At 39.1% G+C, this 27,411-nt stretch overlaps 1 protein-coding gene across 3 annotated transcripts in view; it reads left to right on the top strand.

Annotated features, from left to right (window-relative positions):
• Positions 1-26,829, top strand: part of Magi3 (membrane associated guanylate kinase, WW and PDZ domain containing 3) — a 193,708-nt gene extending 166,879 nt beyond the window's left edge. For 2 of the 3 annotated variants that reach the window (XM_051198763.1, XM_051198762.1), the window contains exons 15-21: positions 661-837; positions 6,193-6,378; positions 14,824-14,926; positions 15,631-15,757; positions 16,316-16,459; positions 23,830-23,968; positions 25,323-26,829. In XM_051198763.1, the coding sequence (XP_051054720.1) occupies positions 661-837; positions 6,193-6,378; positions 14,824-14,926; positions 15,631-15,757; positions 16,316-16,459; positions 23,830-23,968; positions 25,323-26,368 (1,922 nt within the window). In that variant the 3' untranslated portion in view covers positions 26,369-26,829. Of the gene's footprint in view, positions 1-660; positions 838-6,192; positions 6,379-14,823; positions 14,927-15,630; positions 15,758-16,315; positions 16,460-23,829; positions 23,969-24,699; positions 24,791-25,322 lie in introns of all 3 variants that reach the window. The other variant, XM_051198764.1, reaches the window with a different exon arrangement.
• The last annotated feature ends 582 nt before the right edge of the window (positions 26,830-27,411 follow it).

Here is a 27,411-nt window from a genome sequence, read left to right as displayed (position 1 = left end):
TACTATGATGAACTCTGCTGATCTCATCAATCAGAAAACTTCAGTTCTAAAACGCCTATCTATATAAGAAACATACTGTGCAGATAGCAGGCAGTTTGCGGCAGCATTCTGGAAGCTTTCACCTAGAGACATCTGTGAATATCAATCACCGAGCATTTAAAATTAGTTAATTTTAAAAGGAAGTTTACTGTATCTCTTTTATCATCTACCTTTGTTTAAACTTTATAATCTTCATGGAACTAAAGCAATTCCAAGAATTCGATTTTTGGGTTTGTTTTTACTTTTTTTTTGTTTGTTTGTTTGTGTTACTATTTATTGTATGCATGTTGATGATGTACCTTTACCCACTGAGCTAACTGGCTGGCTCAACAATTCTTTTTAACTATATAATCTCATAGAAATTTTAAAGAAGTTTCTCAAAAGTGAAATAACATTAGGTCATATGTATTTTATCTGTTGTATATTTTAAGTATTTAGGAAGTCAAATATATCCCTAGTTCCTACACTTGTACTTTAACTATGCCCAAGATTCCCAGAGAGGAACATTTCGGTTCTTTATGTTATTAGAAATTAAATTTTCTTTTATTAGTTCAGCACTAAAATACTTACCTAGCAAAAACTATTTTCTGTAAATATTAAAACTGCTGATGTTTATTACAGAGAAACAAGGTGAGGACAGCCCTCAAGCCTTTGCACAGAATGGATCCCCCCGACTGAATCGGGCAGAGCTCCCAGCCAGGCCTGCCCAAGAGGCCTATGATGTTATATTACAGAGAAAAGAAAATGAAGGGTTTGGTTTTGTCATCCTCACCTCTAAAAGCAAGCCACCCCCAGGAGGTAAGGGCTACTGTATCTTGTTGTCTCTCCCTGAATGTCCAGTTTCCCTGAATTTATGAAATGAATTAAGACCCATATACAAATTTTCTTAGAGATATATCTTTTTAATGTAGTGAATCCTCTGTGTGTGTGTGTGTGTGTGTGTGAATCCTTACCTTCAAAATTAGTTCATCTAAACCAAACCTTCCAGCCTTTAGATTTTTCAGGCATCTCAAGTGCCATAAAATAAGTCTCAGTTTTCACCAACATTATACTAAGGAAATATGGAAATTGCCCAGGACCTAACTTTATGACTTTAGAGAATGATACAACTTACATTTTTTTTAAATAATAATTTTTAAGTTTGACAGGCACATATTTTCCAAATTAGAAATGGTAAAAGTAGAAATTAATTAAATTGTGGGAACAGTTGAGAAAAAGTAAAACTGAGAAATAGAAACTCTTGACCTAATTATGCCTTAGTTATTTTATGTTGCTTAGTAACACTTGTATTCCAACTAGAAAGTATTCTTGTTGAACGAAAAGAGGCATCCCTGCCTTTTATATGTATTTTACTGAAAGGTAAAATTTTGTTATAACATTTCAAAATTAATATCCTGAGCCAGTGTTAACAGAATTTTGCATCTGAGATGGATGAATGTATGTATGTATGTATGTATGTATGTATATGTGTGTATATATATGTATATATGTATATATATGTATATATGTATATATATATATATGAAGGAGGTAATCTAGTAAGCATAAGACTGTTATGATTAAGCACATTAGATGTTTGCCTTGTCTTTATGTTCTAAAAAATAAGAATCCTATGATTATGAAATCCAATTGAATATTAGATGAGAACCAGAACAACTGATATTTCTGTGTTATGTTTATCTAATAATTTTTTTCTAAGTCAGATCAATAAAAGTCCATGACTACATAAGAATATTCTATCCTTTGCTAGTGCATTTGATTATATCTTGGGTGGGAGATCCTATTAAACTAAATGGTGACTAAGTCCTTAGTTTTAAAAAAAGTAAAAGAAAAAATTTTCAGGAAACTAACTTGCAAAAATCTTGCTCTATTAATATATACATTTAAAGGTTTCAGCTATTGTGATAGGGTGAGTTATCACTGTGGTGTCAGGGCACTGCTCACTGATACTAGTTCCATTTTCCAAAAGCAGTTGCTATGGTAACACCTGGAACTAGAACTGTCACTGATGCTGTGAAGATGATTATGTGGCCCATGTCAGAAATATGAAAGAAGAGATTATTTTGATGTTGTATTATTGGAAATCAAACTGTTAAAAACAAATAACCATTAAAAATAAACATTGGTTATTTTATCTAATCCCAGACATTCAGGCTAATAAAAGTAGGAAAAGATTTTAGACTATGTGATAAGCCCAAACCATTTTATATTAAAGATACTCTCTTCCTAACCCTGCAGAAAATGAGAATCTAGTGTTCACTGTAAAACAAAACAATATAGGTGAATTCAATAAGAAGTTGTATTTGACCTCTGAATAAGATGGTATCATTAACTTCTTAGGCTTCATAATCAGACAGACAGATTCAAGCCTATTCTGTCTTTAGTAGCAGAGGGACTTATCTTAGGGCAGGTTACTTATCCTACAAGGGCTATGGTTTCCTCTGTAAACTGAGGATGGTGCTAACATACTTGTATCATTTATCGAGTTTGAGGATTGCATGTTGCCTGGCGATGGTGTTCCACGACTTTGATACCAGCATTCTAAGCAGGTGGACCGCTGAGTAAGATAAGGGTCAGCCTTAACTATGGAGCGAGTTTCAGGACAACCATAGCTACACAGAGAAACCGTGTCTGATAAAACAGCAATAATAAAAAAGCATGTAGATGCCTTGTAGAGCCCATGGTAGCTGCAGTGGCTAATGGGGTTAGTACTGCTATTGTTATCATCTTACCTGAAATATCGATTGCTACAGGCTCTGACCTGTTGTTTGAAGGGAGGGGAAGTTGTTTGGGTTTTGAGACAGTATGTTTTAATATTGCCTAGGCTATTCCTGAGCTTCTGAGCATAATCAGCCTTAGATTCCCTGGGACTTTGCAGAATATACAAGTACCCAAAAACCTTCTTTTTAAAGTTTTTATCAATACTTAATAATAAGATATGAAAACACAATTGAAATATAAGATAGAGGCAAAACTAACATGTGGTAGGAAAGGATGTTTGCAGCTCATTAATTATCAGTGTGAACATAAATTAGACCCAGGTGGTTGGTATGTTTTTCATAAGTACTCAAGGCTTTTAGTCAAGATACAAAATCAGAATTGGTAATTTCACTTAACTGCTAGATAATAATCTCACAAATACTGGGTCCTGGAGCATTCCTCCTAGAACACCATTTGTCTCATTCAGAGAGAAGAATCCTGGGGTAAGTATAAATAAAGAGCTTTCATTCACAGAGGCAGAGTAGTAATGCAGTCAGTAACATTTTTCTTCTAGTAAATGTGTCTACTAGTGACACATGTCTCAAAAAAGGAGTTCTAGTAACATGTCTGGTGTCAGTTTTGAAGTTGTAGAATTCCCTGCTGATGACTTCATCTGGGATCAAGAGGTCCTGGTCAGCACCCTCACAGTGAGCCTCAGTGCTGAATGAACATGTGCTTAGCAAAGGCCCCATTGTAGCTGCAGGGAAACGCTCCTTTTGCATTGCCAGTACTTCACAGGTGTTACAGTTACTCTTGTCATTGCTATTCAGTTCTGCTTGCAAAGGTTTATTTGTGAAAAGGACATTTCCAGTTGCTGTGTTTTCTTTTACAGAAGATAAATGTTTAAGAGTGCTAACCTGACCTAAGCAGCTGGATATGCTAGACTGTGAGACAGAGATGAATGTAGATAGATGTGGAAAAGGAGGCTTTATGGCAGATGTCCATAAACTATATACCAACAAAAATAAGGCAAGACTTGCAGCTGTGTGCACTCTGAGGAAATAGCATGCCAAACTTCCCAGCCCATCAGAATGTCCCTTTTAGGTGGGAACGTTTAGGTGGCCTGTTGGTTCTAGTTGCTTTGGGCTTTGGTGGTTCCACTCTAAGTGCCCGGACATTAAGAGTCCACCACTTCCACCCTACATCACCCAGACAAGCTCTGTGGGAGCTGCATGCCACTGTTCTGTTGCTCTGCTCGCACTGTAAGACAGGGAATACTGGGGTTTCAGAGTTAATTCCATTTGATGCTTTCCCAAGTTTGACCAAAACTTCCAGTGTGCCAAAGAGCTGAGTTATTTCTTCTCAGAGGTTTTAGAATGAACACTATGTATGAGTAAATCTTTTCTGAGAAATGCAACTAAGGTATTGCTTTAGGAGATCACAACAGGGCCACGTTTCTGATGTGCCACCTGTTGTACTGTTTAGTGAACTAGTTCAGAATACCTGGTGGAGAACGTGGTCCATACTCCACTGACATTTTTTCCAGTTATTCTATTCATAAGGAAAATGAACTCCTAAGTACTTGATTTCATTCAGTGCTAAAAGGCACTTGTTTCCAACATTAACTGTCCCCATTTAAAAATAAAATCTACTGTTGCATAATTCTAGCAGAGTCAAGGACATAAATCATGACGAAGAATAACTTTCCCGGTCAAAATGGAAGTCTATTGAATAGCTACAGAACACTCGCAGCTATGATTCAGAAATACTAGTAAGGAGTGTTTTACTCCAGAAATTAAACCTAATTCACAGTACCATCTAAAAATACTATCACTATTCATATCAGTTAGTAGTCATGAAGAGCCTACATGTTTGGTAACATTATTGACCTAGGCTAGAAAACTCTCAGAGAATGGAGAAATGTTTCCTAGTACAAATGCTATTTATTGCACAATGGATGATACTCTTTTTTTTTTTTTTGACAAGATGCCCTGAATGCCTGGGGACTTGTCATAAGCTATGACAACATACTGGCCCACCCCTTGTCCATCTGGAAGGCAACCTTATATGCTAAGCAGAGCTGTAATAGAGCTGCACTGCTTGTCTGCCTGTGTGGTTGTCACAGCTTTATGTAATGAGAGCCAAATAGTTTTAACAGCCTCTAATCTCCTATTATAACGTCTGGATTTCAAAATGATCTCAAGACACAATTTTTATACCAATGTGTATATGTGTTGGTAGGATGTGTGTATGTGTATGTGTGTTGGTAGGATGTGTGTATGTGTATGTGGAAGCTAGAGGACAGCTTGTGGTGTCATCATCAGGAAACCAGTTCACTTCTTTTCAAACAGGGTCCCTCACTGGCCTGGAGATTACCAGTTAGACTAGGTTGGCTGGCCAGCTGGCCCTAGGGATCCTACCTGAAGACTGGGATTATAATCATGTACCCTATACCCATTTTTATATAGATTCTGGGAATTGAACTGCAGTCCTCATTTTTGCAAGGCAAGTGCACTTCTAACTGAGCCTTCTTCCCAGCACACAAATTAGTTTTTGTGTAAAAATATGATTCATTTTAGAGATAAGTCATTTATTTCATTGTACCTGGTTTCCTAATCAATTACCAAGTCAAATTTTATAATTTGACACACATTTGTGAAAAGATTCCTCTTGGGAGTCACTGCCTTTCCAGCAAAGCCAGAGGATCTATTTCTAAAATAGCTTTAAAAAAAAAAATGATATAGTCCTGATAGCCAACAGTGGCCTTTAGTTAGGAAAATGAGGATTCTGATATAAAAAGAGGATAAAGACATGGGATTCAGGTGTGGGTGGGAACAGGAAGAGCTCATACAGGAGTGAGAGCTCCAGATTAAGTCTGACAAGATACAGACCTCCCAAAAGAACACAAGGAGGGGAAACCGTCAGGAGTTTGGTGGAAAATTGATGATTCCCGGGGCAAGCGGGAAGAAAGAAACATTAGCAAGTCCTATGCAATATCTGGTGAAAGAGGAGCTGTGAAGATGGCTCAGAGGTTAAAAGCACTTGTTGCTCTTGCAGAGGATCCTGGTTCAGTTCCCAACACCTACATGGCACCACATAGTCATCTGTAATTCTAGTTCCAGGGGATCTGACACCCTCTTCTAAACTCCAGGGAGACCAGGAGTTCTCTCTCACTCTGTCTTTCTCTCTCCCCCTCTTTCCACCTCTCCCTTTTCTCTTTCCAGAACAGTCACTGCCCTAGTAAAGCTTTTTAGGTCAATAAAGTCAGTTGCTTTCAAAAACAGCAACAAAAAAAAAAAAACAAAAACAAAAAAAAAAAAAAAATGGTTTCTAGTAATCGGATGTGGTCAGTGGGGGCTGATTTGGACAGGGTAATGCTATTTAAATAATCATAACAAGTCCACCACTAGCAAGTATTTTAAATAACTGGAAAACTTGGGGTTCTTTCCACAGTTATTCCTCATAAAATTGGCCGAGTCATAGAGGGAAGTCCAGCTGATCGTTGTGGAAAACTTAAAGTGGGAGATCACATCTCTGCGGTGAATGGGCAGTCCATTGTTGACCTATCTCATGATAATATTGTTCAGCTGATCAAAGATGCCGGAGTGACTGTCACACTGACAGTCATTGCTGAAGAAGGTGAGGAAGTAGCCACCCTGCCTTCCCCAAGCTGATTCTCAGTTACTGTTCTGTTGCTGTGAAAGATGTCATGACCAAGGCAATTTAGAAAAGTGCATTTAATTGAGGGCTTGCTTAGGAATGTGTTAAAGGGAAGCACAGTGGCAGGCGGGCAGGCGGGCAGGCGGTGGAGCCATAAGCTGAGGGCTTACACCTGATGCATACTTGCAGGCAGAGTGGGCCTGGTGTGGGGTTTTGGAAGCTGTCTTTCAGTCATTAGGAATTTCTCGTTAGGAAACATTTTGAACCAGTCTGTGTTCTTTGTTTATGAGTTACTAAGTAACTACTATGTAACACTCATCTCACTTGTCCTGATTTTGTGTGATAAAGAGGGGAAGAAAAGAGCAGAGTTATAAAGGTCCATCTTTCATGTAAAATTTCCTCATACCTTGGGAATGTGGCCCAGTGGTGAACGCTTGCCTAATATGCACAAGACCCTGAGTTGGATCCCCAGTACTGCCAAAAGAAGAGAGATAGCAAGTAGGGGTCCCCATACTTTTATGTTCCAGTTTTCCCCTGTTACCCTCAGGTCAGTTTCCAGGTGTTTGTACTCCACCCCTATAGCATCTTGCAGTGTTGTCAAGTCTGGTCTCAGACTCCTGACCTCCAGTGACCCTCCCAACTCAGTTTCCCAGAACTAGAACTTTAGTCACGCCAACACTCCAAGGTGCATTTCTCATGTTTGCCTTTCTTTTTTGTTCCTAGTGAACTACTCTCATGTTTTTACTTTTAAGGTATTATATAAATCTTTCTGTCCAAGATATTGTGGTGGGTATTTATTCATGAATCTTTTTTTTTTTTGAAATATCAATTACTTTTTAGTTTTATATTTTGGTGAATTCAGGATAACTTTATTTTTTTAATTTATTTTATTATTTTACATGTCGATCCCAATTCCCTCTCTCTCCCTCCCTCTTACCCTCTCTGCCCCATCACATGCACCCTGACCACCCTCCCCTCCCATCCCCCACCCCAATCCCACATGTAGGGCAATGCTATCCAGGTGGGGTCATGTAGATCTGTCAGTCATTTGAAGTAGGGACTAGGACTTCTCTCCTGTCTCTAGGTTAAGGGAGTATCCCTCCATGGGGGATGTGTCCACAAGGTCCTTTTGTGCACCAGGAATACATCCTGGCTCCACTGTCTGAGACTGCTCAGTCCTTCTGGCTGAGACCCATATTCAGGGAGTCTGAGTCAGTCCCATGCTGGATTCCCAGCTATCAGTCTGGGGGGCCGTTAGCTCCTCCTTGTTCAGGTCAGATGTCTCTATGTGTTTCTGCAACCTGGTCTTGTTCTCTCCCTCTGCATCTGGATTCTAGTTCGACTCAGTGTTTAGTTATGGGTATTTGCTTCTGTTTCCAACAGGTATTAGATGAGGGCTCCATGATGGTGGATAAGTTAGTTGTTGATCTCACTATCCGGGAAGGGCATTTATGGTAGCCTTCCCACGGTTGCTCAAATTGTCAGTCTTGTAGGTCTCTAGACCTTTCTTTAGGTTCAGTATTCTCTTCAAACCAATAATGGCTCCCTCTTTTATGTGTTCTCTCTCTCTCTCTCTCACCTTCTTTTCTTAACATTTATTTTGTGACTCAAATTGTAAAGCAAAAGTCAGTGCCACCAGAATGACATTGCAGAGTTGTATGTGCATGCAGTGGTACCAAGTGCTGAGGACTGCAAGTTCAAAACTAGCAAACAGTTTTCCCAGTCTCTCAGGCTGGTGTGTGTATAAAATACAGCACAAGTCAAAACACAAAGATTCTATCAAATGGTAAGATGATATTTTTTTGACTACTTACTCTCACTGTCCCTAAATGTGCTACTGCTACTGATCACAGACCATACTTTGAGTGTTCTTGGGATAGTTTGATAGAACAGCCTTTTCTTTCTCTTACTATATTGTTTTTTCAAAGTTATCACTGACAATGTTCTCATTTGTTTGTTTTGAGACAGGTTTTCTCTGTGTAACAGCTCTGGCTGTCCTGGAACTTGCTCTATAGACCAGGCTGGCCTTGAACTGACAGAAATCCACCTGCCTCTGCCTCCTGAGTGCTGGGATTAAAGGCGTGCACCACCACTTGTCAGGCTGGCAAATTTTTCTAAAAGGTTATCCTGAATTACTTGTCTTTCTTAGAGTAAAAGCTACCTTTGACATTTCAGCTCAAGTATTTATGGACAGATGCTTAAGGTAGCCTACATAATGATGTCAGTCACCACTAAGAAGAAATTAAAAAATGGAAGAAAACTTATTCAGTGATTACTTGTCATTCCATTGTACTCTAGATGTTTTTAAACTATGGAAAAATATTCAGGATTCTTTGTTTTACTTAGGAAATAACAGAAAGTCCCCCTTTTGTCTTAAAATTTTCATTTATGGATTGTCTTCCAATGTCTCACTGAATTCAGTATGAAACTTACCAGCTGCCTTGCAATTAATATAACTCTTGAAAGCTGTTTTCAGAAACTGTTCATATCATTCCTCCAGGCTACACGGCCTCTTATGTGATAGCCTGGCTCCTGCTTACCCCAAACCCTTTGCTTTGAATAGGAAAGGGTTGTTACCTTAAAGAACATTGTGTTTCCTCCATCCTTTCATCTTTCCTTTGCAAGGTGTTATTAATATCTGAGCCTACTTTGCCAAAGAAATGACAAGCCAAGTGCCATGTGGCATATAAAAACTCAAACTATAGTCATGACTTGGACCTTTGTCCATCCCTTCCATTGCCTCCAGCCTCCAGCAAACACCCCCTCCCCCACCCCCAATTGATTCCTAATGTTGTGTCAAGCCCTCTTTAAGAGTGGACATAAATTACCACTGCTACCAAGAATGTATACTGAAATGATATGGACATCATTTGGGTCTTTTTCTCCATTTAGTTCTCTGATTATTCCCATTTCTCCACATTCCACTCTCATTTCCCTTCTAGTATGCTTCATGTGTTCATATTCATTTGTGTGTCTTTTAAAGTACACTGTGCTGTGTGTATATTGTCATTAGTGGTTCAGTTGCATAGATAGATGCTACTATGCTATAGATTGCTGTACTGAGGCCTGTTCTCAGAACCAAGGGATTGTTGTTTGTTTTCTAGTATCCAGTCAAAGACTCTAGAATTCCTTATACCCTTTAATTGTCATATCTTCTTTTTTCTTTTAACTGGGCTAAATCCATGTTATAAAACTCATCACAACATGTTCAATTCAGTGCTGTTCTGGAAGGATACTTTGGGTGTGGGGAAGTGTTTCTTTTTCACTTTTAAATTTATCCACAAGGATGTCTAACCATCACCACTAATTTCACATTTATCCAGCCCCCAAAAGAAACTCCATAATTATTATAAATATTTCCCATCCTTCAGCAACTACACATCTACTGTTTGCCAGACATTTCATTTAAGTGGAATCGTTACTATAGATGGAGGCTTTTCTATCCCACCCAGACCTACAGCCACTTTTAAAATAATCACTCAGAGGCTTAATATTAATTACAAACTGTTTGGCTTGTAGTTCAGGCCTATTACTAACTAGCTCTTACAACTTAAATAAACCCATTTCTATTAATCTGTATTTTTCCATGTGGCTTCATGGCATTACCTGTTCTCTAGCACACCGTGTTGCTCTGGTGGCTTGTTGGCATCTTCCTTTCTTCTCCCTTTATCTCTTCTTGGATTTCCTGCCTGGCTCTATGCTATCTTGCTATAGGACAAATCAACTATTTTATTAACCAATGTGAATAAAACATATTCACAGCTTACAAAAGGGTTATCCCACAGCAAATGACTTGTTTGCCTAGTTCCTTTCTCTATCACCCAGGTGGATTAAAGATCTCAGTGCAATAGAATACTTAGTAGAAAACAATGTAAAAATATAATCTCAATGTGAAATAAAAGGATGATGTGTCTCAAAACCCAAAGAGCAAGTAGGTATGTGGCATATGCTTGTAACTTAAGAACTTGGGAGGCAAAGGTAAGAAGACCATTTATTAAGGCTAGCCCTATGCTACATAAGAGAACTGTTTTAAAATAACATGAAACAAAACAAACCTCAAAAGTCCAAGCCATAACATAAAAAAAAAATTATTTGCACAGTGACACACTCCAACAGAAGGTGTAACCCAGACTAGTGTGCCTTCCAACTTCAAGGTCTGGAGTAAAGGTGTGTGTCATCCATCCTCCTCCAACAAAGCTACACCTCCTGATAGTGCTACTTCCTAGGAGCTTAAGGGAATCAAATATTTCATACTACCACAGGAGTCATACTTATTCAAACCACCACAATATCCAAAGGACATTCCTATATAAAAATATTGAGCAAATAATTAAGATTCTCAAAAAAATCACTTTTATTAAAATATATTTTAAAATATACATAACTAGCTTTGAGATAATTTAGATGATTAAATACTGTTATTGCACCTAACAGAATGGAAGAGCTCTTCAATTTTTCAGATTATCTTTTACATTTCTATAGAACATTTGATGAGAACATTCTCTCAACCTATGGTAATATTGGCTACTATAGTTTAATTTGTGAATTTTCTGCTTAATGTCTGACAGTATAGTTTTTCTTTGGTGCTTACATGTAGAAACTCTAGCAAAAGTCTTAATACTCATTAGAAGAAAGATATACTTAATCCACTGATTTACTATTTGGGAAATTTTCAGATAAAATTCAAAGAGGACACAGGCCTGTTTGACATCATGGAATGAACATTTAAGGTTGAGACATAGAATAGCTTCTAATTCACAATAAAACATTGAGAAGTCATATAGCATGTGTGGGTAGAAGATTATCTGTAGTAGAAAATTTTACTTAACTTTGATGAAAACAATAACAAATGTAAATTAAAATGTGAGCAACAGGACTGCAGTGATAGAGGATATGCCTAACATACATGAAATCCTAGATTTAACCCCAGCAGCACATTTAAAAAGAAACACCAACTTAAGGGTGCATTTTGATAACACATAATATCTCATATTAAGAGGAGCTGGGTAGTGGTGATGCACACCTTTAATTCAAGTACTCAGGAGGCAGAGGCAGGCGGATCTCTCTAAGATTAAGGCCAGCCCAGTCTAAAGAGACAGTCAGGATGATAGAGACACCCTATCTCAGGAAGAAAAATTGAAAATGGTCAGCTTTTTAAATTGACTGTCCCATTCTGATGTTATATAATCACCACTCTAATGAAGTTAGGGAAGATAAAATGTATCCAATACATTGTGAGATGATATATTCTCATTTTCTCACAAAAGAGACATACAAAGCGAAAATAATTCAGCAAGGTAACTTCTTTTTGCAGAAAGCACCCTCCAGAACCCAAACTATCCTAGCAAGCACACTAGCCAAAATGGCCTTTTACCCTGATGTAGGTGGTAACTGTCTCATCCTATTTGTGGGAGCTTGACTTTCCAATCTGATATAATTGTCTAATCAGCACAAGGGGAGGGCTTCAGAAAATAAGGGTCCTTGTCTGATTAACTACCTTTAATAGAAAAACATTTCTCACACCTGTGTTGGACTCTTAAAAGATATAACTATCTCCCTGTCATCTTGCTGATAGATATAATTTCCCCATCAGTTTTCATCCCCCAAATAGTAACTATGAATTTATAGTGACAAGGAGAGATTTATTTCAACTCTATAAAGGGCTCTCAAGTTTAGAGACAGGTAAGTAGAAAGTGGCATACCCAGTAAAGTAAAAGTAGAAGGACTAACAGAAATTTCCAGAAGGAACAGGAATTCAAAGATAGGGAGTATGATTTTTATGATCAAAGAGATCATAGTCTAACAGGAAAGGTGTTTGTCCACCTCTTACACAGTAGGATTTCACAGAGAAAGTAACATTTTGAGCAACAAGTGAAATATGAAGGCTTGTGTCCAGGTGACAAACTTGGTGTCTCATACATGACAAAAAGTTTACCTTAAGACCTAAAGCAAGATAGTTGGCCTGTTTCATTGGTAATGTTAAAACTAGAGGCCCAGGAGTCAAGGGAAGTCCAAACTGGTGACAACAGCTATAACTTGCTTAGTTTGTATAATGTTACTTGTATGTATGTTTTTCAGGGATGACCACTGGGTATACTCTTCCCTGGGGAAGACTATTTCTCCCTCTTCTAGAATTTCACAGTTGCCTATAGTTCTTTGTATAGGGTTGAGGCCTCATGAATTTTTCTACAGTTCACTTTGGCATGTCCATTGGTGTCATCCTTATTCAGCTCACATTTGGGCAGCCACATTGGTGAGACATTATGGGTGTAACTTATGACATTCCTAGGAGACACGATCTCACAGCAAACTCTGATCCTCTCGCTCTTACAAACTTTCTGGCTCCTTTCTATAATGTTCCCTGAGCCTTTGGTGCAGGAGTGTTTTATAGATACCTTCACTGGACTGGGCTCCATAGCTGTGCGTTTTGATTGATTATGGTTTTCTATAGCGGTCTCCATCTGTGGCAAAGAAGTCTCCTTATGTGGGTTTAAAGACAAATGCTTTGATTATTGTTAGGGATTATGTTCTTTTAGTAGATTATTAGATGTAGATTTTCCTCCAATAACCATAACTTCACTAGTTATGGTAGTTAGCTAGGTTTCCAATAAGATGGTTTCTCTCTTGTTGAATGGGTCTTACATCCAATTAGAAAGCCATATAGTATATAAACATATGTATGTATACATATGTAGTAAGAAAGAAAAAGGTCATGAATTTGAAAGAATAAGGAGATATATATTGAAGGGAAGGGACAAATGTAATTATAATCTCAAAAAGTTAAAAAAAAACTAAAACTTAGAAAAGAATAAAAAATGCTGGGAATGTAGTTCAGTTCCTAGAATAGTTGCCTAGCTTGCATAAATCTTGGGTTCAAACCCAGTAACACATAAACTGGGTATGGGATCTCAAAAGGTGGTCAGTAGAAGTCAAAGATCAGGGAGCCTGTGCTACATGACATATTGTCTCAAAAACTAAATAAATTTTATTACATATTTTGAAAAGTTAGGAGGTCCAATTTAACCCCTTAAACCCATTAGGAAATTTTGTGACTACTAGACTATAAAAAAGAAACACATCCAATACAAAGGGTTGATAGCCTATTCCACTCCATTTTCTTTCCTGGGATACTTGCCTTTAAAGTCAAGGTCTGGTCCAAGACCTGGTCCCATTCATCCTACATCTAGTGGAGCTTGTATCAGCACAAGCCCCACAGAAAAGCAGGAGCAAAATTGCTCCACCCCAGGCTTCACCATATTCCCTTTCTGTGTTCTTCACTTATCTTCTTGCCTGTGCTTTATAGTTGCAAGACATTCTTGTTTTGTTTTGTTTTTTGAGACAGGGTTTCTCTGCAGCCCTGGCTGTCCTGGAATTCACTCTGTAGACCAGGGTACTCAAACTCAGAGATCTCCCTGCCTCTGCTTCTTGAGTGATCAGATTAAAGGTGTGAGAACCACCATTTCCCAGCATGAGACTTTCTTAAATACAGCTTTGAAGGGAAACAACTTAATCCAAGTCATAGAAATAGAATCCAAGAATAGTGATTTGTAAAGCCCGAAGTTTCTACTCCTTCATACAAATTTTCCTATCATTTCCATCCCTTATCTTTAACAACAGGCTTTCTTTATCTCCATTATTCCCTAAACTTTATCAATTTCTTTATGTTGATCTAATCTAAAATAACCTTCATGTTGAACATTTTTACAAAATATGGTAATTGTTTCTAAATATATACCTGGAGAGAATGCAGTTCTAGGTGAGACGTCATTTTGATGATGATGATGATGATGAATATTCCCTTTTGACTGTCATCTCCCAGAATATCCCCCCCCTCTCTCTCACTCACACACACACACATACACACACACACACACACACACACACACACACACCTGTGCTCTAAAAAACAAAAGCCAGGAAATCTTTATAAACATTTCTCTCAAAACTCTAGGTGACTTTGTGATCGTTGATGCTCAGTGTCAGGCAGAATAATTTCCTGTTAAAATGCAAGTTCCAAGATGTGTATAGTTTGTAGAGCAGCCTCTGTGCTCCAGCATCCTGAGACTTAGCACTGTCAGGAAGGAAAAAACCCTGTGCTCTGGAAATTTAGAGAATGGGCTGAATAGTAGCCATCGGAGCTCTGTCTTCTACATAGATATGACTGAATGTGTGCTGTTCTGATTCCCATGGAATGGAAGAGGGACAAATGGGTGACAATAGGAAATAAGAAATGGCTCCTGCTCTCTTGTCGTTTCCCAGACAGGGAAAGACATTAATGTTCCAATTCTAAGACATAACAGTACAGTTCTGTGAAAGCCCTGAAGCTGGGAACTGTAACCATTATTATCGTTTACTTAAAGATCAACTTTGTCTCCATGCTTTCATGTACAGATTCTGATTTCTGTTGTTTTCTCATTTGAACAGAGCATCACGGTCCACCATCGGGAACAAACTCAGCCAGGCAAAGCCCAGCACTGCAGCACAGGCCCATGGGACAGGCACAGGCCAATCACATACCTGGGGACAGGTGTGGCTATTCTCAGGTTTTGGGTTTTTTCTCATCTCCCTGCTCTTCACTATCCCACTCCCAGGAAGTATTGCATAAGCCAGAAAGCCAAGTCTGAAGGAAAACTGTAGTGTATTTCACTTTCACAGTCCTTTGTAGTGCTGCTCACCCTCTTTCCAGCCTTTATCCCAGGCACAGCAGGGAGTGAGTCAGCCTGACACCAGCAACTGACTCTGCTTCTCTTGGTAATCACTTCAGTAGGGAAGACCTAGCCCCTCTTGAATCAGTCTTCTTGCACTGCCTGACATGTAGGCAGTAATTTGTATATATTTCTTTCCTGTTAATAAAAATATTAGTCATAAAAGAAAAACTAGGTTTCCAGAAATTCAGCATTTCCCCAGGCCTTAGGGCTTCAAGAGGTCCATTTCCCATGGTGACAAGGTCACCATATCTGCTCCAGGTTCAGTTATTTTGAGTGCAGCGTTGAGAGCAACTCCAGGAAGACACCACTGAAGGAAGTGGGGGCAATATTCACAGGCTTCAAGCTACTCTGGAGAGAATGAGCAGTCTTTTTTTTTTTCTAGCAATTCTGGCTCTAAGTAGTCTGTCTGCAGCATCTTGTGAGGATGGAGGGTATCAAAGCTCAGCTTTGAGAAAAGAAAGTCAATCTGCTTTTCTTTTTAGACTGTTTTTCATTTCAGAGCATGACTTGGTTTCTCCCACAGAATTGCCCTAGAAGGTGAAATTGGAAAAGACATCTGCAGTTCCTACAGACATTCGTGGTCTGACCATAAGCACCTCGCACAGCCTGACACTGCAGTGATTTCAGTTGTGGGGAGTCGGCACAATCAGGTAAATCCAGACACCCTGGTGCTGATAGTTTGGGTTGCTGTATCACATTAGTGTGTTTTTTTTTTTTTGCAAATCTGTTTGGGTACATTTGCTTCCAAAATTACTAATTTTTCCAGAGCTACTCATATGGTTGGAATTCACTCCACCATACAAAAGAGTATAAAGGGGAAATTTGAACCTAGGCTAAATATGTACAAGTGTATAATATCGTAGCTAATTAAAGGGAGGAGCTTTTGTTTGCTTATTTTTCAGGGAAATTTATAAAAATCTCCTTAAATTTTTTTTAAAAAAATTATAATTTAAAAAATTTTGTTCTCTGTTTTATTGCACATTGACCAACTAGAAGACCACACAATCTTCAAATGAATTTAATTTGAATTTATAACAATTAAGTTGCAGCCCAAAGTAGCATTCCTTCCTGACAACATAGAATGCATACCAGGAGTATACACTATTTCTCTTAGTATACACTATTTCTCTTAGCCATAAAAGCAGATTCTCTTCAAGATGTAGTGAAAGCAGTGCGTAACAATGTTCTCTCACACTTCTCTCCTTCAGGGCCTCAGCTGTTACCCAGTGGAGCTGGAGAGGGGCCCTCGAGGCTTTGGGTTCAGCCTCCGAGGAGGGAAGGAGTACAATATGGGGCTATTTATCCTTCGCCTTGCTGAAGATGGCCCTGCCATCAAAGACGGCAGAATTCACGTGAGTTGGCTTCTGTTTGCAACCTTTGCTTCTGACTCTAGACTGGAAGCTTCTAAAAATAATTGCTTTAGAGAGAATGCAGAAACCTCCTACATCTAAGAAATGAGTTTTTCCTGAAAGCAGTCACGTGCTGCTCTTGTGCTTTTCTAGCCACCCAGGGTTTCATAGTTTGATGGTTTCTTTGTGTGTCTGTAAGAAAAATTAGTTCTTGTACAGTCAGCATACAGAGCAGATGGATTCATAAATCAAATATACTTCCATCTTATTAAAAGTCTTGAGGACAGCAGGACAAAAAAGACTCTCCAATTTCTTCCAAGACATAATAAGCCCAGGAAATTTTTTCCACTTAGTTCCCTGTAGAGGCAGAAAATCCCATTCTTGCCAAACTTTATAATTATTAGAGAAATCAGAATTCACATCTGTAATATTCTACCATAGGCTTTCCCAACCCTGCAAAGCCAGCATTGTGTAGGGCACTGAATGGCTTATAGACCTGCATTTTTTGTTTTTCTCCTCTTGATGTTAAAGAGGAATTTTAACAACTTTTGACCTTAACTTTTAAAAACTAATTAATTCACTAGTTATCACTAAAATTGTAAGTTCTAGATACTCTCATTACCCAAGAGAACTTTGGGTTTCCTCTATCTGTAGTCAGGCATCAGGGCAAAAGAACCTTTTTAAGTTAGTAATAATAGTAAGACAAGAGTATTCTTAGGCTTAATAATCAGAGTAGCTCAGTTGGTAGTGTGTTTGTTTAATGTAGCCTTGGGTTCAATCCCTAGCAGCACATAAAAACTGAGTGGTGGTGTACAGATGTAATTTAGACAGAAGGGTCATGAGTCATGAGTTCAAGGGCATCCTCAGCTACCACAGCAAGTTTAATGCCAGCATGGGCTACATAAGTAGACCATGTTTCAGAAACAAAAATGGCTTCTGGGTGATTGCAGCTTTGCATTTTCCACATTATTGCTTCATATCCACCATTTGTTTCAAAACCAGTTCTGAGTGTTTGCCTTAATGAAGACTTTACGCCTGGTGTTAAATGAGCTGGTGAGAGGATAGCAATCCTTCTGCAGAATGGCCAGGCATATATGCACAGTCAGAGAGTGACTGACAAAGGTGCTTTAAGATAAGTACAGCTGTACAATTCACCAGGCATTGATGGCGCACACCTTTAGTCCCAGCACTCTGGAGGCAGAGGCAGGCAAATCTCTGTGAGTTCTAGGCAAAATAGAGAGGTCACCTTCCAGTGAAGGAAGTCATAAGTATCTGATCAGTGAATGAGGGACAAAGGGACAAAAACAAAGGATGTTCTCTTGCCTGTATGACCAAAAAAAAAAAAGATAGGTTCAGGTGAGAAAGAATTTGGCAGCTAGCTGCTGTAATTTTTTTTTTCTTTAATTGAAGTACAGGTATCAGTTAGTGTGTGTTTCACAGGCTTTAGATAGTGGCAGGACCCAGACAGAAGTGATGAGTGAAGTTTTGTGGTAGATTAAGTCACTCAAGAGAGATTTAGAGAGCAGCAGGCCATGGGCAGAGCTCTGAGTGGGGCCTACAATTAGTGCATGAGAAAAAGGAAAGCAAGCAGAAAGGGTAGAAATGCAAACCACATACCCGAGCCAGAGGATTTATAAGGAGAAGGGTTAAGTATCATTGGGAGCAGCTGATCAAGAGTTGTTGGGTCCAGCCTGCTTGTTCTCTCACATAGTCCAATGCAGTGAAAAGAGACTCAAGTCTGAGAATCGAGGAAGATGCAAATCAAACCCTTTTTCTACCATTCTGTAGCCATGTAGCCTTAAGCAGCTTCTTTTTGAGCCTCTGTTTAAGATCCATTGCTTTAGAGTTCTCTTTACCTCTCCTCTGCTGAGGGGTTTCCCGTTTCTTCAAGACAGGGTTTCCCTGTGTAGACACGGCTGTCCTGGAACTTGCTTTGTAGACCAGGCTGGCCTCAGATTCAGAGATCTGCATGTCTCTGCCTTCCAGGTGCTGGGATAAAAAGCATGCACCACATTTTTCTTAAAATGTTGGTTTCAAATAGAACCCTCAGATCTACTAATTCCATCATACAAATGAAAGTTAAACAGGTCTCAAGACTGGTAATATGTAGTTCTAAAATACATCAGAAACTTAGTCCCATGACTGAACCTACTTTTATTTTAAAAGATTTTGAAAACAAAAGCAAGTAGACTATTAACTGTTAAATTCAGATCTGTTCTGGTAAGAAAATGTCAGTTTTCAAAGAGGTCTTCTCAACTAACACTCTCCATGATACCATGGGAGGGCCTCCCATCTCTCTGTCTCCCCTTCCCTTACTGGTCTCAGATCAGCAATTCAAGTTAGTACTCTGTACCGTTTAATCCTAGTATCTTCACTTCATACAGTACGTTGAATATTCAGTGGGTAGTTCATAAATGTTTTCCAAAAGGATGTTCTGGGTCAGTTTTTAAATTAAGATTATACTTTATAGATGTTTATAGATAACAAGAGGGTAGACTGGATGGATAAATCTAGATAACTGATCTTTAAAGTTATTTAGTGTATGGACATGTGGAGGGGTACATGTGTGAGGGTATGCATTGCCAAGGTGCACGTCAGAGGACAGCTTGTGAACTTTGGTGCTAGCTTTCCACCATGTGGATCTCTTGTCTGTCAGTCTTGGCAGCAAATACTTTTATCCATCGAAGTACTTCATCAGCTCCTAAATGTTGAATTTTTTAGAAAATTAAATTTGTCCTCAGCTTGTTATTGCTGGGTAGACAGGATTAGTGGTACAGTAACAATGTACTAGTGTAATTCAGAAATCAAGGGAGTATTAGCTCACGGGTCAGAAGGCATTGTGTGTCAGCAGAGGATCTGGAAATTGCCTGGGTCTGAAACTGGTCCTTAAGTCCTAAAGTACAGTTGAGTATGTGCCTAGTATACCTGAATCCTAGGTTCCATCCCAGGCACTGCAAGCAAGGCAGTCAGATTCAGATTCTCGGTCTGTCTTCCAAGCAACATGTATTGTCACTTACACTGCTGTTAGTCTATGAGGGTAGGTAAGTGGCAATACATTTACATTTACAGACTTAAATCTGAGGCTCAGCGCTGAGATTATCTGGGTTGGCTTTCCTCAGAGGACATATCATTTCTTAACAGGTTGTAAGATAATATAATCCACTGCTTTAAAAGACAGTGATTTTCTTAATATTTAATATTTTATATGTGGGAGTGTTTCGCTTGTATAGGTGTCAGATCCTTTGGGACTGGAGTTATAGGTGGTTGTGTGCTAGAGACCAGTGCTCTTAACCTCTCTGCAGCCACAACTGCAAAACATTCTTTCCTCTGTCTTTTCTTCTTCTCCCTGACTTTTGTTTGGAGGGGTCTGTTTTGTTTTGCTGGGGCTGGCTTCAATTGACCACCATGTATTTTCTTTACTACTTCTGTCTGCCTTTCATTTCTTTCTCCTTTCCCTTGACCTCTCTCATGATTTTTCAGTAATACAAAACTTAAGTTGAATGTTCAGCTCTTCAAAAGTAGTTTCATCATTTTATTGACACTTTGTAGTAACTTAAAATCTCAGCAAAAATGTTCACCTATCCTTCCTGAGGAGTGTCTTCTCCTTTGTTTTTAAACAGAGTCCTCATACACAACCCTGTTGTCCTAACTAATGGAAACCTAATGCCACACTTTCTCTTTCCTTCCCATTTTTATTTCAAAGTTAAAGTGACACCAGGTGGCAAGTCTGTTCAATGACAAGTTTTATTTAGATTTTATTTATATTAAAATGTACAGGTTTGTGGCTTAAGACAAAATGTGACTGAAACTGTGACCTAATGAACTAATCGTGCTCACACTGGTTTTCCTTTATTGTGAGAATTATTTATTCAGAGCTACTTTTATCTTTACTTCCTTGAGAAAATAATTCTTTCATCACTTATCAAAGAGGCTTAGATAGTGGCTTTTGTTCCACTTATTCTGAAAAATAAGGATTTTAATTGCCTTTCTTGCTACTTTATATTCTGTAATATTTATTGTCTTACCTCGCTTGTTTGAGTTAATTTCATGCATTTGCCTTAGTCCGTGTTACTCTAACTTCAGTACCTGGAACTGGGGAATATAGAGAGAAGAAATGTAATCCTTACATCTCTGGAGCCTGTCAACTCTCGGTTAGACAGCCTCACTGATGGGGACTTTAGTTTTGAAACAATAAGCATGTGGCAGGGGGACAGAGAAACAAAGCCACTCTGTCCTGATCCTTATTAAACCGAAATATCCTAACACCACTCCCCACTGATAATCTAATTGCTTCCCAAGATCCTAGAGATCAAAACAGCAAAGCAGCCATACCAGTTAGCTACAGAAGCTAGGCACACACATTTAATCCCACAACTCAGGATTAAAGAGGTAGATGGGTCTCTGTTAAAGGCCACACTGACTACACAATTGATCCAGTGCTAAAAGCAACAGCTCAAACAAAGGTAATCTCAGCACCTGGGATCACAAGCCTTTAAGCCCAGCACTAGGGAGATAAAAACAAGAGAATGCTGCTGGGCTGTTTATCCCTTATAAGGAGGAAGAGACAGGAATTAAGAACCCTTTGCCTCTGAGGATTCATGCAGACAGAATTACCATTTCAGCTGGGAATTGGTAAGATCTACTGGCTTGGCTGCCTTGCTTCTCTGATCTGAAGCTTCAGCTTGAACCCCAATATCTGTCTTTTGTGTTACACCCTAACGTAAGGCTTAAGAGGTTAGGGTTCCAACACGTGAATTCTAGGCAATGTTTAAAGCACAATGTCAGATAAATCCACCAGCCGGTCATGTTTCTGATACCCTTCCCACCTCTATTTGTTCAAGAATAAAGCATGTCTTTTTCTCTTCCCAAATATGCAACAGAACACTTTTATTTCTGTTTCATAGTTTATGTGATTATTGTTTTATTGTGTAGAAATGGGTATAATTTATAGTCAAATCTTTATACCAATGCATTTTACAGTAACTTGAAAACTGAAACTTATAGTTGGTGTGTAATGTTTCATAGCACTTACTCTCGAACAAGCCCACGAGGTAGGACTGATGTTTTAATTTAACAGGCGAATAAAATGAGACCACTGACCTAGAAAAAAAAATAAAGCCATGTATGATAGGAACCATATACCTGGACCCCATCTTCCTGTCAGGTCAGGGTTTTGTTTTTATCGCATGTATGTATGTATGTATCACATGTATGCCTGGCTCACAGAGGCCAGAAAGGGTATTAAATCCCCTGGAGCTGATTAAAGGAAGTTGTGAGCTGCCATGTGGGTGCTGGGAATTGAACCCAGGTCCTCTAGAAGAGCAGCCAGTGCTCTAAACTGCTGAGCCACTCCCCAGCCCATCAAATACTTACTGAGTCTCTTCTGTCACATTACTTATGGATTGTTTATGATCTTACAAATATTTGGGATTCTTGTTTTTTTTATTTTCTATAATACCTCATTGTTCATTTTAAAGTTAATATCTTTAGTTGAATGTCACCCACTTCAACATCTTTACTCATGTTCTTACTGTTAAATTTCCCCATAGTTTTTCATTTTCTTTTAAAATATATACTTCTGGTGACACTAGCATTGTGGTATCTTATTCTGTTTGTTTCTTTATGTTTAAGTCACTATATGCAACCCTGCTAATGGTTTTTAATAAGTGTTCATATTAATGTATTCTTGAAGCTTTATAAATTGAATCTTCAAGTATACCATGTATCTTAAAGCCTCATACCAGTACAGGATATGCTGGCAATACAAAGAATGGCCAGTCTCTTGGGAAAGCTTCAGTAATGAGCAATCATCTGCCCCAGCTTCAGTAAACCAAGTCAAGATTATTAGCTTGTTTTGAAAGCACCCTTTACAGTCATTTGGTTGCTGCCTTATGCTGTTATTTAGGTTAATATAGAAATGTCACCTTTTCTACTATTTTAACTTTTGGTAGAGAACTAGTTTTTTAATTACTTTATTTTGCAATACTAGAAACCAGAATTTGAGTCTTTTTTTTATTTCTTTGATATCTTGATAAAGAAATCTAGTATGTGCTGTATTGCTCCCAGTATAATGATACTTTTTCTCATTTGTAATGAATATCTGGGATTACATCCCTAATTGCTCGTGTGTGTGTGTTTGTGTGTATTAATGATTTTTATTTTACATATCAATCCCAGTTTTACCCCCCCTCCCCTCCATAGGGAGGGTGATCCCTTCCAGAAAGGATCATAAAAATCTGTCATTTGGAGTAGGGCCTAGGCCCTCCCTCCTGCCTCTAGGCTAAGGGGAATATCCCTCCATGGGGAATGTGCTACCAAAGTCCTTTCATGCACCAGGGATACACCCACTGTCAGAGGTCCCTTAGACTGCCCAGGCCTTCTGAGACCCATGTTCTGTGTTGGTCCAATGCTGGTTTCCCAGCTATCAGTCTGGGGGTCCATGAGCTCCCCCTTGTTCAGGTCAGCTGTCTGAGTTTCTGTAACCTGGTCTTGACCCCTTTTCTTATCACTCCTTCAACTGGATTCCAGTAGTTCGGCTCAGTGTTTAGCTGAGGGTGTCTGCTTCTGTTTCCATTAGCTACTAGAGGAGGGCTCTATGATAGCATATAAGGTAGTCATCAATCTCATTATCAGGGAAGGGCATTTATGGTTGCCTTTCCACTGTTGCTCAGATTGTTAGTTGGGGTCATCCTTGTAGGTCTCTGAACATTTCTCTAGAGTCAGTTTTCTCTTCAAACCTATTACCCATTTTTCAGTTGAGGGGCATCTAGGTGGCTTCCAGGTTCTTGCTATTACAAATAATGCTGCTATGAACATAGTTGAACAGATGTCTTTGTTGCGTGGATGGGGATCATTTGGGTATATGCGTAAGAGTGGGATTGCCGGGTCCTGTGGTAGACTGATTCCCATTTTCCTGAGGAACTGCCATACTGATTTCCAAAATGGCTGTACAAGTTTGCACTCCCACCAGCAGTGGCCAGCAGTGGAGGAGTGTTCCCCTTTCTCCACATCCTCTCCAGCTTAAGTTATCATTGGTGTTTCTGATTTTAGCCATTCTGACAGGAATGAGAAGGTATCTCAGAGATGTTTTGATTTGCATTTCCTTGATGGCTAAGGATTTGATTCTTGATTAATGCTCAGATAGTGACTGGTAGTCATATAAAACTTTCTCGTGTAGACTTTATAAAGTAAGTAATACTATACATTGTCTTTCCTTATTGCTGTTCTGTCCACCCATTAGCTGTCACCAAGATAGCACTCTGTCCAGGTTGAAGATTTTACAAGAATGAGTTAGCAGAGTTGAAGGGCTCTGTTGACAATGTGGAAATGAAAAATCCTGCTGTTTCATGCAGTTGTATATGTTCCTTGTCCAGGTTGGTGACCAGATTGTGGAAATCAATGGGGAACCCACTCAAGGCATCACACATACTCGAGCAATTGAGCTCATTCAGGCTGGTGGAAATAAAGTCCTCCTCCTGTTGAGGCCAGGCACTGGCTTGATACCTGACCATGGTAAGTAAAACAGCTAGGCACTCATTCTGGGGAGGGGATGGCAGAAGGAAAGGGAATACCCCTTTGGAGGGGGGTGAACATTTTAAAGTCTAATTCAGAAGTGAACAGCAGAACCACTGAAGAAAGTTACTATAATGCAAATGATGTTTCCAAATAGTATAACTGTTGCAGTAGAGTATGTTTTATCTTTATTTCATCTGAAAGCACATGGTGCTTCTCACAGTGCCCGAAAGAAATGAGAACATTAGAGATAAACAGAAGTCTTTAGAATATCCCAGCTTTATCCCCTCCTTGGCTAATTACACACTGCCAATAATTATTTGCTTAAAGTAAGAGAAGTTGGTCTCTCTTAATGAGTGAATGCCAGGACTTATTTTCTAGTCACTTATCAAAATAAGTTGCTATAGCCCCACTACTTGGGGACAGGGAGGTAAATCTAAGGTCATGTCAGTACTCCTGCACTGATGGTAAATGCCCTTGGCTTTATTATGTATTTTGAGCTGTCACAGTGTTTTAAAAATCACTTTGAGAATGCATGATCCCCTGCACAGCTCCCCTCAGAACTTTTGTAGGGTAATGTAGACATCACCTCCTGCGTCCCTTCCAGCTGTGATTCTCTGGCTGTGTTACCTTTCATTATCTGCTCATACAGCACACATTCCCATGACATCTGTGCTAACTGTGCTGATTTGTTTTCACATAGTCCTAGGCTTTTTCTCTTCCTTCTTCAGGTTTGGCTCCTTCCGGTCTGTGCTCCTACGTGAAGCCTGAGCAACATTAAGGCTTTCAGGGCTTTTCTTGGTCTTTCCTTAAAAAGACTTGGTAAATTTGCATGTCTTTTAAATCACTTCTTTCATTTTCTTTTTAATTAAAATGATGCTATTAAATACATCTACTTCTGTCTTCTGCACTTTTTCAGTCTCCTTTTGACATTAAATTTGACAGCCTAACAAGAAAATTATTTACAGTGCCCATAAACCTCATTTGGGTTACCACAGTCTGGTCTTTTTTTACTAGTGATTTTGGCATATTCCTAAGTGAAACATAATAGCTTAATTAGTAAGTTTCTTGGACCAGGTACTTTGGTCAAGTTTTATTATTTGTATCTTATTTGGCTTTATGAATAATTTACAGATTGCTTATCACCTCTTACAGTTACCTGATTGTGTGTGTGTGTGTGTGTGTGTGTGTGTATGCATCTGCCTTCATAGAGAGTGACATATATAAGATATGTAACATTCCTCCGTGGGCTATGCAACCAGTAACATATTCAAATGGCTGTCAAAAGTTCAAAACTCACTGTTCCTATTTATAATTCTTGAGTGTAACTGTGTCCTACTCAATCACTTTTTAGGTGACTGGGATATTAATAGTCCTTCATCCTCCAATGTCATTTATGATGAACAGCCACCACTTGTCCCATCTTCACATTCTGCTTCCATATTTGAAGAGTCTCACTTGTCAGTAACCGAAGACTCTGTGATTAGAGTTCAGATATGTGAAAAGGCAGAAGAAGTAAAGGACACTATACCAGAAAAGAAAAGCACTTTCAATGGCAGCCAGCCTGAAATGGAGCGTCATACTGTTCTCCAGAAAAATGTGAGTAAGAAGGATCCACCCAGTGGTCAAAGGCATGGTGAAAAGAATCTACTAAAAGGAGAAAATGGTGTCACACGAAGAGACAGATCTGCTAGTCCCAAAAAGTCAGCTAATCGACATTCAGAGGAACATTTGGAAAAGATTCCCAGGCACCTAAAAAGTGACCCCAAAGGAAAATCTAGAGATCGGTCACTCAGCCCTAGGAAAGGGGAGACTAAAGGTCAGATCACCACTAAGGCAGGGTCTGGACAAGACCCCTGCAGAAAAGGCAGAGGACGTTCTTCTAGTCCCAAGAAGCAGCATAAGATTGTAGGTACTGACCTGTCAAACACTGAAAGCAGATTACCAGAGATTGGGAGCCAAAGAGCAGCAGGCCATACTAGTGACAGTACTGAACAGCTCCCAGATGGGAAAGAAAAGTCGGGCATCATCATCAAGAAAGATTTGAAGCAGAGTCAACTTGAAAAAATCAGAACAAGGTCTCCAGAGAAAAAGAGCAATAAAGTTGATGAAACATCTCTTCCATCCAAAAAGATTAGCAACCCTGCTAGTAGGGCGGTGTCTGAGAAGGAAAAAGGAAAGAAGCTCAAGCAGGAACCTGAAGAGAAGATGACTTTAGGTAAAGCAGAAGATCACAAAGGGAAAGAACCAGAGGCAACTGGCAAATGCAAGGAGTGTGCTGGGGGCATACCTGAAAACAGCTTTCCAGTCAAAAAGGCTCCCATCACTCCAGGGCCCTGGAGGGTGCCACGTGCAAATAAAATCACTGGCACTGCTGGCATGGCTGACAAGCAGCTGTGACCTTTTGTATAATACAAAGAAAATAAGTTGTAATCTTTCGCTAAAACATAACATTCTTTTAAGGGGGCAGATGTGGTTTTTTTCCCCCCAGAAAGTCTTCAATACCTAAGTGAAGCATCAAGTTAGCCAGGCTGCATGAAGGCTTGGCTGGCTGCCCTTCCTCACACTCAGGAAGGAGCTGCAGCCACGGGTTCATCTGCCATGCCCTGCTCAGGCTGCCTACTCAGCAACGATATGATCTTAGCAGTGTGGTCACAACTCACGTCGTATTCGTGCCAAGTTATCTACTGTATCATGTCTGTTTTATCATTCCCATTCTATTTCCAGTCATGAAACAGTTCGGTTTAGCTTGAAGATGTTTTCAATAGCATGTTGCATGTTTACAGAGAGAAATACTTGAGTCCTTTCAGAGGAAGAAATTGTTAGCTCATCATTAAAGTTGGCATTTGCCGATTTGCATAGCTTCTGACCATCTTAGTTTAAAAATGAAACTTAAACATCACTGCATTACAGGAAAAGTCAAATATTAAAGATTTTTTTTTTATGGCTAAGTAAGGTGTTAAAGATATTCCTTACAATTGAATGGTCAAAATGAGGAAGTACTTACTACCCAGCAGAGTGAACAGCCTCCTGCTAGGTTAGCCAACTCTAATGTAGCTATGGTGTCTCAGATCACCTACTGAAGGGAGAGAAAGCACAGGAGCATGGGAAGTATCATCTGTTTCTCTTTAAAGAAAAACTATTATCTGGATATTTTGATTATTCGTCTCTAATACATAATTGATATATAGATTCCTGTGAGGGACTTAATAATCCACAGAAAGCAACAGCTCCTGTGGCATAGAGGAAAAAGTTTATCTTGGGCAGATGCACAAGTTTTAGGGATTTAGAAGCAGTGCCTGCATTGGATTCCCCCAGCAAGTCAGGACTAATATGGTATACACTGTGTGTGTTAGAACTTTAATTTTTAGCTAACTATTTAAAAACAGGAAAAGCTTTCAGAAGTCTAAGGAAAAAAATGTTTGCTGAAAGTTGGAGACAAG

Source organism: Phodopus roborovskii, unplaced genomic scaffold (assembly GCF_943737965.1).
Source record: "Phodopus roborovskii unplaced genomic scaffold, PHOROB, whole genome shotgun sequence".
Lineage (NCBI taxonomy): Eukaryota > Metazoa > Chordata > Mammalia > Rodentia > Cricetidae > Phodopus > Phodopus roborovskii.
The sequence above is the reverse complement of the archived record's forward strand: the minus strand, read 5'-3'. Positions and strand labels throughout refer to the sequence as shown.